This window comes from Stegostoma tigrinum, chromosome 8 (assembly GCF_030684315.1).
Source record: "Stegostoma tigrinum isolate sSteTig4 chromosome 8, sSteTig4.hap1, whole genome shotgun sequence".
Taxonomy (NCBI): Eukaryota; Metazoa; Chordata; class Chondrichthyes; order Orectolobiformes; family Stegostomatidae; genus Stegostoma; species Stegostoma tigrinum.
The window spans coordinates 41,964,645-41,981,532 of NC_081361.1; the positions used below are offsets into that span (position 1 = coordinate 41,964,645).

At 39.0% G+C, this 16,888-nt stretch overlaps 1 protein-coding gene across 4 annotated transcripts in view; it reads left to right on the plus strand.

Annotated features, from left to right (window-relative positions):
- Positions 1 to 6,588, plus strand: part of LOC125456066 (zinc finger protein GLIS1-like) — a 372,527-nt gene extending 365,939 nt beyond the window's left edge. For all 4 annotated transcript variants that reach the window (XM_048538732.1, XM_048538735.1, XM_048538734.1 and 1 more), the window contains one exon: positions 4,719 to 6,588. In XM_048538732.1, the coding sequence (XP_048394689.1) occupies positions 4,719 to 4,855 (137 nt within the window). In that variant the 3' untranslated portion in view covers positions 4,856 to 6,588. The remainder of the gene's footprint in view (positions 1 to 4,718) is intronic.
- The last annotated feature ends 10,300 nt before the right edge of the window (positions 6,589 to 16,888 follow it).

The following is a 16,888-nucleotide window of genomic DNA, read 5'->3' on the forward strand; positions in this document are numbered from 1 at the left end:
AAGGAAGTGGACACTTTGGATAACTTCACTCAATTGAAGCTGCTTGAAACGCTGCTCTTAAATCAGCAAGTACTTAATGGAGCTACACAAAATGGCAAACATGCTTAATATGTTTTAAGCAGGACCTTTGTAATTGATGCTTTTGGTAACAACAGATGGTTGGTAATACAAATTTATTGCTTATCATTTTGCTGTTAATTGTTTATTGCGTCTTCTTCACAGTTTACAGCCTAAGCCACAGGTTGATTGTATTTGTTACACTTTTCTGAAGTCCTAGAAATCACATGACAACTTAGAAAGTCAAATACATGACAGAAGTATCTATTTGATTGATTGTATTTCAGTACACATGAAAATAAAATCAATGAAAAGTTTTGTTTTCGAGCACTACAGGGGTTATCATTACTCTGAGGTAACTGAGGCTCTTCACCCTCTCAACCTGAGTTCCGTTGATGTAGATGAGGGCATATGCTCCTCCTTTCTTTCTGAAGATGATGATCAATTTGTTAGTTTAGCCAATGTTGAGAGATAAATTGTTTTCATTGGGCCACATCACCAAGCCCTCTATCTCCCTTCTGTATTTTGACTTGTCGTTGTTAGATATCAGTCCCATTATGGTGGTGTCATCAGTGAACTTGTAGATGGCATTCATTCGGAATTTGGCAGAAAAGTTGCAGGTGTACAGGGATTACAGTAGGAGGTTGAAGACACATCCTTGGTGGGCTCCAGTGTTGAGTGTTATTGTGGAGGAGATGCAGTTACTTGTCCTCACAGATTGCAGCCTTTTGGTCAGAAAGCTGAGGATCCAATTACAGAGGGTAGAGCAGAGACCAAGGTGTGATCGGTCTGGAGGGGATAATAGTGTTGAAGGTGGAGTTGTAGTCAACAAGCAGGAGTCTGATGTAGGTGTCTAGATGTGTCAGAGATGAGTGCAGGGTGAGGGATAATGGCATCCTCTGTAGAACTTTTGATGACTGATCTGCTACAGTTGCATGTATGTTAATCAGATAACAACATATTCCAGGTTGTACTGAGTGGGAATCCACAAAAATAGTTTCTGACACTGAACCAAGGAAATATCTGAGATAGAGTTTCATCAATATTACAGGTCCCTTTACATTCTAAGACTAGAGGGGGATTTTTGCAGAGTTGTGGAGATTCTAGCTGTCAGGACCCAGAAATAGGAATTCTCACTGTCTTTACTGACAGATCCTATTTGTTCTGGTAGGGAGGAATGTGACTCCCATGTGCGAGAAACTCAAATCCAGCATGGCTCTTTGAACTCAGTGCTGAGCTCAAAGAGACCCCAGTTTTGCTGGAACAGGGCCTTAACCCACAGGTGGGAATTATGAATCTTTAAATAAGTCACAAATGCTTGTGAAGGAGATCTTGCGATGTAATGTTACCATGTCCACCTCTGAGATTGAAGCTTCAGGTTCATATCCCACTCCACCACTTGATATTCAATGAAGGAACATTCTTGAATCAGCCAAACTAACAAAAATGAGGAATACCAATTTATAGATATTTCTGACGTAAACCAATTACAAATAGTAAAAGCAGAGGAGATTCTTGGTCAAACATGTGATGGAAAGGAATTGGAGCCTGTATCATCATTATCCATAGCTTCATGCTATAGCATGAATGTGAAAATGTATGGTGAGACGGCACTTTAGATAATTTGGGGGAGGGGTGGGGGTGCAGTTGGTTTAGCTAGCTGGACAGTCTCAGAAGGAATCAAGGGCTACGGGGAGAGTGCAGGGAAGTGTTGTTGAAATGCCCATCAGTCATGATTTAAATGGCGGAGTGGACTTGATGGGCCGAATGACCTTACTTCCACTCCTATGTCTTATGGACAGTCAGTGTGATTCAGTTAGGTGCCAAGGACCAAACAACAACATTTGATCCTCATTCTGGTAAGGTGGATTCAGGTCCTGATTTCTTGCCCTGCCACGGTGAATATTGTGGCACTGTTGGACCTGCTTTAAGGCATAGCACTTAGGAAGAAATGTATGCAAAGAATGGATAAGGTCTGTAGAAGTATCATGTTATTCAGGTGACCAGCCCTTTAGAAATTTCAAATTTTCCTGCCTGTGTCTGAGAGAGTTGAAGAAACTCAAGCTGTAAAATCTTGAATAACTGGGGGAGAAAAACTGCTTGCATGTGTCTGAAGATTGAAAAAAAATCAGTATGAGCAGTTTTAATAGCTCTTTGTTGAAATAATCCTAAGTGTTATATTTATTCATATCTGGATGGCTGGTTTGTAATGCAGAGTGATGCCAACACCACAGGTTCAATTTTCACACAAGCTGAGGTCACCATGAAGGTCATTCCTTCTCAATTTATCCCCTTACCTGCAATGTGGTGATTCTCAGGTTAAACCACCACCAGTCATCTCTCTCTAAACAGGATAAATAGCCCTATGTTTCTCTGAGCTGTGGCAACTTTACTATTCATGATCGGTCACTTTCCACAACATATCATTATCATAGTGGGCCTTTGTAGGTTCAAAGATTGACTGATTGTTCAATGTTATTAAAGGATTAGCCACATTTGATGAGCGTTATGAATATAAATATGATTTTATAAGGGAATAAGCCCTCATGTTGGGAATTAAATCTATTGAATGAACATTTTTGAATGGGATTTTATGTAACAAATTTTGCAAATGAGATTGAAAACTTCATTTCATCCAAGTCAGCTCCTTAGGTCTGCCCCTGGTGAACACTGGATGAGTTGTCTTGGCAAGTATATGGACCTTGAGTGGTGAGTGTGAGGCATCAGTTGACACCAAGTTGGTATAAAGACTGTAAGGGGTTATGAGAGTGGATGGCATGAGTGTCATGCATTGGCACTAGCTTGATATAGAGACAATGAGATGTGATGGGACAAGTTGGCAAGGAAGGTATGACTAACAGTTGGGAATGATTAGCAGAGCCTGGGTTGTCATAGATGGGGAAAAGGTAGGGGATATGAGGTTTGAAGCTAGATGAAAAAATGTTTAAGGAAACAAGTGGTGTCAAGTCCCAGAAAACTGAGGCACGCCTTTTAAACTGCCTGGCCAGGGTCATGGTAATCTCTGTGACCACCTTCAATATGCACCTGGTGGTAAAGGACCAAACTCCATTCTGTAACTGCTGCCTCAAAACTTATCATGTGCTGCCAACCTACCCAAACCCCTCCCCACAACCCAGGTGAATGTCAAGAATTTGCTTGTCTCGTATTTCCGGCCTTGAGAGAAAAAGTTAAGGCCCAAACAATCAATTTTCTCAGTTACTTTCTAAGTAAATCAACTAGAAATTTGGTCACATTTGAGTGTAAATTATTCTTTGATTGATTTATTTTGATGGTTCCATTGAGAATCATGGCTGGTATTGGTGAGATGTATTGTTGGATAATTCCCTGAGACTGATACAACACAATTAAGGCTAACTTTCATCTTTTCCACTGTTGGGGCTGTGGGCATAATCAGTTTGTGATTCAGAAGAATTGTCACAAAGCATGGTGCTGTGTTCCTCCTGTCACTCCAAAGAGGAAAAGACGTATGCCTGTTGTTCTTCCCTGTTACTTTAGTTTCCATTAGCAGAAATAGTGCTCATTGCAAACAAACAAAACAGAATAATATTCAGAAAGTTAGAGACAGAATAAATTATTTAAAATACACACACATAATTATATATTGTACACAAGAAAACGTGCTCCCTGGACCCAAGACCCCAGAAATTTAGGCAAACAAATGTTAATATGTATTGGCTGTCCTTAAAATAGAACTTGTTTGGATGCTGGGTAAATTTCATTACACAAACAGTACATATTCAAAAATCTCCCATTTGATGGTGTGATAAAGAAATTTATTGTTTTTCTTCTAGGGTCTAGTTCGAAGTAAACAGAATCCATGTAGATACTGTTTTGCAGATTATTTTAGGCATGATTCTAATTGCAGAAAAGTAGTAATTTTGACCTTGCCAAGATATTATCTCTGAATTGAAACATTCACTGAAGTGAATTACTCTCCCTATTAACTGTAGCAAATTTATGACATGCCAAGTTTAATTAAATACCCTTTTTAAAAACACATTATATTGTTTGAATTGGACAAAGTCATGTTTGTAGTTAGTGGGTGTTTTATAGCTTTACTTTGCTTAACTTGGTTTCTCTACAAAAATTATTCTCAAAAAGCATTTCAGGTCATGAATTTAACAAAATAACAGTTGTAAGGTAATTTTAACCTTTCAAATTTGTTTTCTATTTTGACTAACAATAATAAAAATTAACACCTGACAATGGACTCTGCCAGGTTAATACATTTGGCAATTGCCTAAATCAGCTATCCCATTTTGACACAGAGATCAGAAATCAATCAGCCTTTTAGCTGCATCTTCCTTTGTGAACTAACATTACCTAGCACGAGATAACAAAGTGTAGAGCTGGATGAACACAGCAGGCCAAGCAGCATCCTGCTCTTCTGATGCTGCTTGGCCTGCTGTGTTCATCCAGCTCTACACCTTGTTATCTCAGATTCTCCAGCATCTGCAGTTCCTACTATCTCTGAAGCCATTATCAAGCACACCTCTACTTGATTTTCATTTCTGACTTATTTCTGTCTTAGATCTACCCTATAACCTATCAGGCTCTGTGCTTTGAGTGAAAGTTGGCAAAATTACTGTTAACTTGTGTTACAAAACCTTAAGAAAATACTTATGGAATTCTTTCCACAGGTTTTGATATTGTCCCAGAAGCTCAAGGTACATTTGGAGAAACATTGCGTAATGAGTTAGAAGACAATGGACTCTTCCAGGTCAATACTATTGACCGTTTTGTAAGTCAGCTGTCCTCTATCTACACAGAGACCTGAAATCAGTCTTATTCTTCTGTGTGTTCCTGACTGGATTAAAAACTGCTTGGCACATCTTTGCTTGAGTTAATTACAAAGACTGAATATTAAACAATTATTCTGAATTATTCAATGTATCTTATTACATTCCAACATCCATAGATTATTTACTAACTCCATTGCTCAACATCCAAAATGAAATGATAGCTAGATATTGTGTGTATAAGCACATCACTGTGCATGTCTATTATATCATGCTCATAAGTGTTAACCCTGTGCATATCAGATAAATCAGCTCTGCTGTCATTGTGATTTTAAGCCTCAACAGCAGCAAACTTTTTTCAGTTCATCAGCAAGTAGTTGGAGCCAACCGATCATTTTTAACATATCATCTAAGAACCACATTAAAATTGTTAATTTTATCCCATGTTCAAAATTGAAATAAAGAAGAGGAACAAAAAATGCATTTTTACATGTTTTGTACTAATGAATGGTGAAATTGTAACAACATTAAGAATACTAAAACAATTAAAGGAGAAAAATTATTTAGTCTAATGACATGTAATTTATCCACTAAGAATACTAGCCCGACCCATTCAAGGAGCAGTTTATCCAAAAACTTTCAATCCTCAACTATCAGGAGGAAAAACTCCAAATGTGTCCTTATCTTCACATTTCCACTATTCCATTTTGGATTGAGACCAATACGTGTAGTATTGCAGCACCATGATTCAACCTTGTTTTCTACTGAAATTGGAACATTCCTTTTTTTAAATTATACCTTTCTTTTACTTAAGCATAAGTTACAATACTTTAAAATCAGAAAATGTTGGAAATGTACAGCAGGTCAAACGTAATCTCAAAGCTAATTTACTTCTCAATGTGTGCAGCCATAATTCCAATTGCTTCTTCCATTACTGTCTCTTAAAGACACTGTTAACGTCCATCTTTTTAGTTATACCTCATCACTACACCTTTGGCTTTTCCCCAAATATTCTCTGTGAAGTGCTTTGGGTGTTTTACTAGATCAAAGGTGCTATATAACTCAGTTTTTTTTAAATCAAGTGACCAACTTGCTGTGCAATGACCGGGAGCTACACAATTGGTAGCTCCCTGCCTCTGAGTTGGAAGGCATTGAATTCATGTCCCATGCCAGTATATGTTGGCTGCAAAGGAAACTAGCCACTGGTGCAGGCAAGCTAGTGTGTTTTGACGTCGGCTCCCAGCCTGGATAAACAGGGAGGATGGCAGAAAGAACATTCAGCTGTATATCCACCCACTAAGTCCAAAGAAAAAGGTCCATATAAAGGTCATTAACCAGCGTTGTGTTGAACCCACATAACCTGAGAAAAACCAGAAGATGGAACACTGGCTTGCTGAGCATTTCTAGGATCTTCTGCCTCATTTCCATCATTTGCAGTGCTTTGGTAACTGAATACTTTGAAATATACTGTTGCTGTGCACTTTTGATACTCATGCTTCAGGCATCCAGATGTGCAAAAAAGCACCCTATTTTGTAACTGTTGTTCATAACTTGTTTTTCTTGCTAAGGACAATGTAAAATATCATGGGTATAGGTTTGTAAAGAATGTGTTACTTGCTAATTTTAAATCCAACTATCCCCAGTCTCTTAAAGCTAGCAGATCCTTTTTTGTACAAAAATGTTTGCGTCAACATAATGTACATAATGTAAGGAGTTTTGAGTATTCATGGCATTTTACATTTTTATATATTTTTGTTGAAAGAACAATTAAAAGCACGTTAATGGAATTACATTTGTTGTCATCTATGCCTAAAAGACATGCTGAGCTGTTGTTTTGGACCTCACTGCAGGCCAACATATGTTTGCAAATATTGCGGAAAATACATTTTACAAACATATTTTATACGGAACCATATGTGCAAAATATCCTTCATCGGTATTATTTGTGGGCTGAGGTTTCAGTGATCCAACTTGCAGCATGCCCAAGGGACCACACATGGATTTAGTCGACTCTATTATTATACCCCAACCATTTATACACAAAATAATGTATTCTACTCCACAGTTATTTCCGATTAATGCTAGTTGCCTTCATTTTTGTGTGATTAATCTGTTAGTATAGGTATGGTGTATTAAAATTGCTACTCAATGCTTTTTTTACACACTTTTCGTATTATGCGTGGTTAATTTTGAGTGTGGAAGCTTTGAGACCAACGTTGGTACTAATACTCACCTCCAGTCCTGTCTCACCTGTTGCAGGCCATGGAGTGGGGGATGGGATGCCACCCGCCGACGTCAGCGCTCGAGGAGCAGCCGTCTCCTTGCTGAGCGCGCGGGCGCCATGTTCGAAAGTTTTTTTTAAAAAATGTATTCCGCCCATCCAGAACCAGTTTGTGAAAAATATTATACACTTGTTTAGTTTTTTTTTAATCAAGGCAATTCAATTTATCCTTTAAAAAATGGTCTGGGCATGGTGAATCTGACAACTTGGCCGGTGGACCAACTTAAAGACACAGTCAAAAGGGGACACCTCTCCTGTATCTACCTCTGCTGTGGTTATACATATTAGGCTTTGAAAAGTCTACAAGATTCTCAGAATGACAGGACCACCCACTTCTTAACAGGAAGCCCTGGGAAAATTAAATTTCCTTCCCTACTAGATCATTCCTGCACCAACTCTGCTGACTGAGCGTAGGGACTTGCAAGATTTTGACTCCTGGCTCGCTCCAAGCTACCTGTAGAGAGCCACATGTTGGTGCTTAACAACCGAGGGCGAAAACTTGACTTATACTGGCACAGAAAAATAAAATCTTTCAACTTCTATAGCCAGGTGCAGAGGGTCTCAACATATGCAGCAGAAGTGATGTCCTCGAGCAGGTTAAGCAGCCAATTGCATTAAAGAATTCCCATGATTAAAAACTTTTGAATCCCTTCACTTCGTTTTGCTTTTAGATTTTGCAGATACTGAAATAAACGAAAGGGGATATACACATAGGAGTGAAGGTAGAAGTTAAAAAATATTCTAAGCAAACTTCAGAAAAAAAATGTGGAATGTCCAAGGCAACTCGCCTAGTTTCCTAACAAGAAAAACATAAAGTTCAGTATTACTACATGACTTAATGGCCAATGAAGCCTTTTAGCAATAGTTATGAAGTTTTTTAAATTCTCTTGAAAGACATGTTGGACCTCATTTAACAAGCTGATCAAGTTGAAAATTGTAAGAGTGAGGGTTCTAATTAGTTCATGCATGTTGGCTGGATGGCTGGTTTGCGAATGCCAACAGTGTGGGTTCAATTCCTGCACCAGCTGAGGTTGCCATTAAAAATTCTCCTTCTCAAAGTTAAACTACTACCAGTCGTCCCTCCCACCTGGGAGGTGCAGTTGTTTATTGCGAACCGAGCGGAGGTGTTCTTCAAAGCGGTCCCCAAGCCTCTGCTTAGTTTCCCCAATGTAGAGAAAGCCACAACGGGTACAGTGAATACAACTGCACCTCCCAGTCACGAACCATTTAACTCCCCCTCCCATTCCTTAGACGACATGTCCGTCCTGGGCCTCCTGCAGTGCCACAATGATGCCACCCGAAGGTTGCAGGAACAGCAACTCGTATTCCGCTTGGGAACCCTGCAGCCCAATGGTGTCAATGTGGACTTCACAAGCTTCAAAATCTCCCTTCCCCCAAAACCAGCCCAGCTCGTCCCCGCCTCGCTAACCTGTTCTTCCTCTCGCCTATCCCCTCCTCCCACCTCAAGCCGCACTCCCATTTCCCACCTACTAACCTCATCCCGCCTCCTTGACCTGTCCGTACTCCCTGGACTGACCTAAGCCCTCCCCACCTCCCCACCTATACTCTCCTCTCCACCTATCTTCTCCTCTATCCATGTTTGGTTCACCTCCCCCTTAGTCCCTGTTTATTTCAGAACCCTCTCCCCATCCCCCTCTCTGATGAAGGGTCTAGGCTCAAAACGCCAGCTTTTGTGCTCCTGAGATGCTGCTTGGCCTGCTGTGTTCATCCAGCTTCACACTTTGTTATGGTGAGTATGTGGGGTTATGGCACTAGGCAAGTTGCCCATTTGGAGAGCCAGCATGGAGATTTAGGACCAAATGGCTTCTTGTGCTATAACCATGGCTATGTGGCTATCTTGAAATTGGACACTTGAAATTGAAGTTGATAGTGAGAATAAAGATAAGTTAATTAAAATCAGATGTTAAATTACATATGTTAGATGGTATTCTATATATGTTTCCTACATACCGCAATAGCAAGTTAAAATGCAAGGTCATAGATAGATGATGAGGAGCAGGATTGGCAAGAAGCTATTTGGAGGATAGCAATGGGAGAAGTATTCACCTCAATTTGTACTCCAGCACTGCCAGCTAGTGATGAAGCTTCATTGGCAGGAGGTGGAATATATGACTCAGCAGAAAGTCAAGAAAAATGAGTTATGTAATCATCTTAGTAGGAATCTTTTGAGAGTTTCCTTGCATTTTCACTGAATGTAAACTGACAAGAAATGAAATGGAAAATATTGTAAAACATTTGTTCAAAATTCAGTGATTGCTTTTGGCAGTCTTGACATCCCATATTATACAGATTTGCTTGTCTTCAACATGTAACCAAGTTACCATGGTTTGCTTTCTTTTAAGAAGAAGATTCAATTTTTAAAGATATGTCTGTCTTTGTTTTTGTAAGTAGTAACAAGTCAATATTTTGTTTCTCTTTAACATAAACATTTGAATATTTTATACTTAGCCACCATCAGGAGCACTTATGAGACACACCAGTGCTCATGCCACATTTCTGGAATATCTTCTACATTTTCAAAACAAAATTAGAAGTTGCCTTTACAACTTGAAAGGCCTAGGTAAATCAAGAGAAAATGCATATTTTCAAATCTTAACTTGAAAAACATAATGAAATTAATGGTTGAATTGATTGAGGACAAAGTTGTTCAGAACACAAGGAAAATTTATGTGATCTACGTAAATGCTTATGGTTAAACAGTGCATCAAATTGCAGGATGAGAAGAGCACGATCGACAGTTTTAATAGTGGCCCTCAAAACAAATTAACAGCCAGAAAATGAAGCAAGTGCCTCCCTTTATACATTGCCATGGGATCATTAGTGTCCATCTAAACCACTATAATTGTCAAAACTGTTTTCACTTCTTGCAAGGGTGTGAGGACCCCGGCTGACTTGCTAATAGCTCTAATGAAGTCCATTTTCATTTGCAGACTTTCTCCTTACAGTTTGTGTTCTGCGTTAGCCGAAATTGTCTCCTCCATGAGATCTCTTGCCAGACTCTCTCATGATGTGACTTTAGATCATCATTATTTAATGATCTCTTAAAGTTATGCTATTAACTCCATTACACCACAAGTACAAATCTTGGTTCATCATGATAACCCACTGAACTATGCAGTTTCTCACAGTATTGGACTAGAAAATCAGCCTGTATTATGTTTTTGGCTACTTACGTTGAATTTATATTGTCATATTGGAGAAGGAAGTGCAAGAAAATGAGCCAGATTAGTAAAAGAGGTAGTAGTTAGAAGAAACTTCAAGTAATAATTCAGCCTTCGCAAGATTTTGTTTTTTAAAAATTGTGCTGTTTGTCCACGAAGGGAAGATTGAAGCAAGTAAGAAGTTCCAGTTTTGAAATCCTGGCAAGTGAGTAATATTAGCAAGAGTGCAATGAGCCAATGATGTTGTAGGGATGCAAGGAGCAGCACAGTATTTTAATTTATATTCCATCATAAAGTGTATATCATACTGAAAGACAAAGATGCAATCTGACATGAATTGTACAATTTGATACACGCACTGCCAGCCATGCTATTAGAGGTCAAATGGAAATGTGGGGAGCTAAAGGGAATAATACCCCTGCACTTTGCAAATTGATAACAGGCACATGGACTGCTGTGCTATTCCCAAACCTATTATCAATTCTACCAATATTAATTTATTCTGAAGTTGCTAACAATTTCACTTGTTGTCATTCCTCCATTTGATGTATTAACTTTAAATTGATCTACAATGGATATGCATGTGCTCTTATTGTCCAACTGAAACATATTACACCACTGCAGTATAAAACTGAAGTCTTAAGAGTTATTTAGAGATAATTCTGAGTTTGGCAATGCTTGAAGAGGATTTTGTATTGAAATTCCTCATTTTTCTGGACTGTTTATCTACTAGATCTGTGCCACTTTATAGCCTGTGATTGAGTCCAGTTGTATGGCCTCAAGAAAGTTGACTGCTCACAAATGAAAATTGAGACTAGCCTTTAGCAAAACAGACAACTAAAATTACGAGTAGCTAGGTTCAGAGTTTTGAAATGAACATTCATTCATCTCCCGTGTCCAATTTTCAGGATTCTAGTGCTGCATTTAAAAGGCAAAAGTGAAAAAATAGTTGATGTAGTAATGTGCATTCTGGATAACTCTTTTTATACTGTTTTAAAGCTTAGGGTATAAAAATGAGGAAAAGCTGAGAAAGTTAGAGAAGTGATTATTTAATAGTGTACAAATGATATGGTATTTATTTTACTGCTAAGCACCTTGTCCTGTTGTGATGTCCTTCTTCATGAATATTTTTAGATGTTTTTGAGTCACAGAATAGTGGGTTACACCATTACTTTCACAACAGGTGGGATCAAGAGGCAGACCCCAAGTCTATTTTAACCAGAAAGGCAATTGAATCCCAACCCTGTTACTCTCAACCACACATTAGCAGTGCCGTGATGTGACAGAACTGGTCCTCTGTACTGTTGCCTGCAGTAAAAATTGAAAGGATCGATAACGAGACAAATGTCAATAGAGTCAGAGAGTTAATAACAAAGTAGTCTCACAGACCTGAAAAGCTGGTTTGAAAAGTTCAGAAATAACAAGGGATTCAAATTGAGAGGCTGAAATGGGATATGACCATCATACGAAAAGTAAATCTGTGGGAAGACAAACCAAAGGATTACTAACATTGCTACTTTGGTGGAGTCCTTTTTTGCAGCAACTCATTGATGAAAGAGACAAATTAAGAAATTTTGAAATAAAGCCTTTGCACTCAGCCTTGATGTAAATTAGATTTATGGATATTGCACAGATTTGCTTTTTCTGTATTGAAAGAAGATCACATTCACGTGTCTGCCCACATTTTCTTCTGTAACATTTCCCATTTCTGTCCCTGCATCAGTGCATCTGCTGATTACTCATTTCAGCTGCTGTCTTAGCTCACCTGCTACTGCAACCCTTGGATATGCTTTTGTTTCCTCTCGATTTGATGACTTGTCAGACCATTTTCTTACGTGGCTCAATTCACATTGTTTTGGATAAACCTTCTGTGGCCATGTAGTGATGCATTAATTCTTTAAAGGCATTAAATAAATACAAATTATTTTTGAATCGCCATAATGTCAGTCAGCATTCTTTAAGCATGGTGTGTGGAAAAGCCACTACAACTATTTTGATTATTTATTCAATCATCTCAATCTCTGGCAGAATGTTGCAGGTCTGGATGATATAGAAGCATACTGCTCTTCCTAACATCACTATCATATTCAACTACAGCCAGCTGTCACTGAATCTTCTGATAATTTTTAAAGCATGTAAATGCTTATCTAAATTTAAGCGCTTAAATTCAATTGTGTTTCAGAGATTGTAAAGGAAGGGATTAATTAATGAATTCATGAGAATTTTTTCAGCAACTCTTCACCAATTCTCTAGTCTGTGTTCTAGGTGGAAACAAACTTGTGGAATTAGTCGAGTACATTAACATTGTGTTCTGGGTTGAGATTCATTCATGAGAGAGAAAGGAATAGGAGAATATGCTAATAGAGTTAGATAAGCAAGGGAAGGGGTTCATGTAGCAGTAGCAGTGAAGCTGAATGTTGTCAATTTTACATCACTGCTATTAGAGTTAGTGAAACATTGCATTTCTGTTATTTTGTGAATCTGGATGGTTGTCAAGTAAATATTGCAAACTATTGAAATCTTTGATGATGTTTTGCTACAATTTAGTTTTTGCTTTTGGTCTGATTCATGGATTAAAAACTGTGCCACACAGCTGGTTAATTTTCTATTTCTTGAATACCCAGAGACTCAATATTTTAAGAGACCAAATTGAATTATTATGATTACATAAATGCAGTTGTTATGTGAATAAATAAAAAAAACTTGGACATGCTTCTTGCAAATCTGTCTTTTAACAATTATCTCACACAAAAGATAACTGAATCACATAAATGAGCCATCTGCTATCAACAATTTGGAGGCAACAATTGATCAGATGCTTAACTGCACCAGCCATGTCAAAACTGTAGCTACCATAGTAGTCCAGAAGTCTTGTAGCCTGTAACCTCCTGGCCTCCCAATGCCTCTTGACCAATTGCAAGGCTAAATGAGGAAGTGATGGAATATGCACCACACCACTCAGCTAAATAGGTCTGTCTGCAATGATGTTTGAGAGTTGATGCCATATACGACAGTGCTATTTGGTTCTTGGATTCAATATTCACCTCTTATTATCATCAGCCCAGTGTCTTAAGTATGTAAATTAATGAATTTCAATTATAGCAACTCACCAGGGTTACTGCAATGATACACCGACTCATTCAGCCTCTATTACCATGAAAAACAAGAGCAACTTGAGAATATCAACAGCTTCAAGTTGCACATCACCTTGACTATAAATAGCATGGTGGCCCAGAGGTGGCGTTTGCAGCTGACTGATCTTGATACATTCATCTTGAGGCAAATTTCCTTGAAGTTGTGGGTGGGTCATGTACAAGTCTTGTTACGTACCAGCATAAAAGGACTTAAAAGGCTCAAGAACGGAAACAAATCACCCAAAGATGCTTGGCCTGCTGTGTTCATCCAGCTCCACACCGTGTTATCTCAGATTCTCCAGCATCTCCAGTTCCTATTATCTCTCATAAAAAGAGGGAACATTGGTTTTGACTGCTGCCAGGGTAGCAAACATTCAGCAGAACGATTTTCTGAATATAGTTGCGTTTTACTTGCATACTGGTAGAGTCGTAGTCTTTGTATTATCAATGCATCTGCCTGTTTATAAGTGGGACATGTAGAGCTCTGAGTACGCAGTTTACCATTTCCTACACCACTGAAAATCCCATTGTTCTGGCAAAGTGATATGTGAGTTCAACCCATTTATCTCTGGGAAGAGAGACAGACATTGAAGAACCCTCTTCTGGCGTACAGGGCTTCCACCATCTCCCTGACACAGGTTACGGGTTTGAGGTGGGGGACGTGAACTGAAAAATGTCAGCTGTATCATTTTCTGCTAAAAGGATTGCATTCTGCAGATGTGAAGAGCAACAGTGAACTTCATGGCCTCTTGTAACACACCCTACCATGGCCCAGCTATGAGCTGTAGGTCTGAAGGAAGTGTCGGTTATAAAATTGTAGTCTTTTTGTTTATTCATTCACAGGCTGTGGGCATCATCGACTAGCTAGCATTTTTTGTTGACCTGGGTGGGTCTGGAGTCACACGTAGGCTGGGTCAGATAAGGATGATAGCTACCTTCCCTTAAAGACCTATGTGGCAGGATTTGAACCCAGGTGCCTAGAAAGTTATATGCATTTCTGGATTAATAGTCTAGTGATACTACCACTAGTCCATTTCCTCTTATATTGTTCTGGTGTTCCATATTCTTGGAAACCAAGAGGAAGTGTAACTATAACCCTCATAAATCAGCTTTTCTGTACACAGGGCAGTCAAATTTCTTGATTTCTCTGCTGAGGTGCAAGAATGCTTCCTTCACTGTCAAATAATTCATCAAAACTCTCTCAATACCACCATAACACTTTCAAAAACTTGAAAAAAGCAGAATTAAGTCAGAAGTACCTCATCTGCAAGTTGCATGGTTGGCTCTTTAACCATAATTTGTTGGCAATTTCCTTCAGCAAAGATGCAACAAATTCAGACATCCAACCAAAATGGATTTTTAAGCTGCATGTCTATCACCTCATATATGAAAGGCTGCCAATAACGATAATCTCTTATGCAACTGAATGCATGTTCACTTCTTAGGACATGGCATTGACTTGATCTCTGAAATCCAAATTGGTAAAATACGTGTTAAATCAGCACACAAAGCTCTTCAACATAGCAATCTGCCCAATGTGTAAGTATCCAGCAGACAGGATGCATACCAGACATGCTAAGTTATAAGTGTCTGGACATGGTGAACCCATTGAGAGCTCCTCTTTTTGTGGCGACTGCTGTGCTAGTATCTTTTCTTATGGTTTTATGGGTCAATTTAAAAAAATGCATGTAATGTCATCATCACTGGCTAGGCTAGTGTTTATTATAATTCCTAGTTGCCCTTAAGAGCTGCCTCCTTGCAGTACATATAGGGTGGATACACCAACAATGCAGTTAGGGAGGGAGTTCCAGGATTTTGACCACACGGCAGTGAATGAATGATCATTACAGTTCCAAGTCAGAACGGTGTGTGACACAGAGAAACTTGCAGGTGGTGGTGTTTCTGTGCTTCAGTTGCCTTTAACCTTTCAGGTAAAAATATCAATGGCTTACAATGTGCTAAGGAGACCTGCGGACCTTGATTATTGGGAAGTGAGTTATTTGTGACAACATTCACAATTGCTGACCTGTTCCTGTTGCCAGAGTATTTATAGGACGTGTCCAGTTAAGTTTCTGGTCTATGGTAACCCCCAGGACGTTGGCGGAGAGGGGCTTTCAACAATGGTAGCAAAGTACAAGGGGTAATGGTTGGATCCTTTCATTTGCAATGGTCATTGTCTAGCACATATATGATCTAAATGTTAATTGCTGTGTATCAACTCCAGACTGAATATTGTCCAGGTCTTATTGTTTGTGAATAGAAATTGTCAAGAATGGTGCCAAACATCAGCTAAAATGTAGTTATCAGCTAAATCCCCACTTCTGATGTTATGATGGAGGGAAGGTCCTTCATGAGGAAATCATAGATGGTTGGGCTTAGAAAGCTACCTCAGGAACTTCTGTATGAATGTCCCAGGCAACTAGGTATGATCCAACCACTGGAGAGATGCCCCTCACTCCTCCACTGATTCTCATTGACTCTAATTTTCTAAGGCTCTTCAATGCCATATCCAGTCAGACACTGCTTTGATATCAAGGGCTGTCACTCTCATCTCACCTCTGGAATTCAACTCCTTTGTCCATGATTGTACCATGGCTAGAATGAGGTCATAATGCGTGATCCTGGAGAAACCCAAACTAAACATTAGTGAGCTGGTTATTTGCTAATTAAGTGTTTGTTAGCACTGCTGGGTCAGATTTATCCTGTTTCTAAGTGGACAGAATGTAGATCTGCAAATTTTCACATTGCCTGAAGTCTTTGAGATGTCGTCCCTGTAAATAAAAGCAGTTCAGTTCTTCCTGCTGAAGATAATGCAAGTATAAATTGGTTATTTTAAACTCAGTGACTGAATGATGAGCATATCCTCATATCAGTTGGAAAAACTTATGAGACTAATACAAGTATTTCTTTAACAAACAGAAAATACTGGAGAAACTCTGCAGGTGTGGCTGCAACTGTGAAATGTTCTTGAGGTATGTGTAAAACCAGACTTAAAATGTTAACTCTTTCTCTGTCTACAGATGTTGCCAGACCTGCTGAGTTTCTCCAGCATTTTCTGTTTACTTCTGATTTCTAGTACGTACGGTATTTTGCTTTTTTTAATGCAAGTGTATTTTTTGTTGAATGATTTTGAAAAGATATTCAGCAAGAATTAATATCATAAGCATTTCCCTGAAAGATCAGAAAACGTATCCATTTAGCAGGTAAACGGGTTCCTGTGGGTTGGGGACCACTTAAAGGTAACTTACATTACTTAAAGTGGGCATGCACCTGTTAAAGGGGAAGATGCATTCAACAGGTGCCAAAACTGGCTAGGGAAAGTTTCTGACCTGTAAACTGAATGAGTAACATGCTACAGGAACTAGATGCTTGTGATGATCATGCCAGGCCCTTCAGCCCTCCAAGCCTGCGCCGATCCAGATCCTCTATCTAAACCTTTCATCTATTTTCCAAGGATCCGTATCCTTCTGCTAC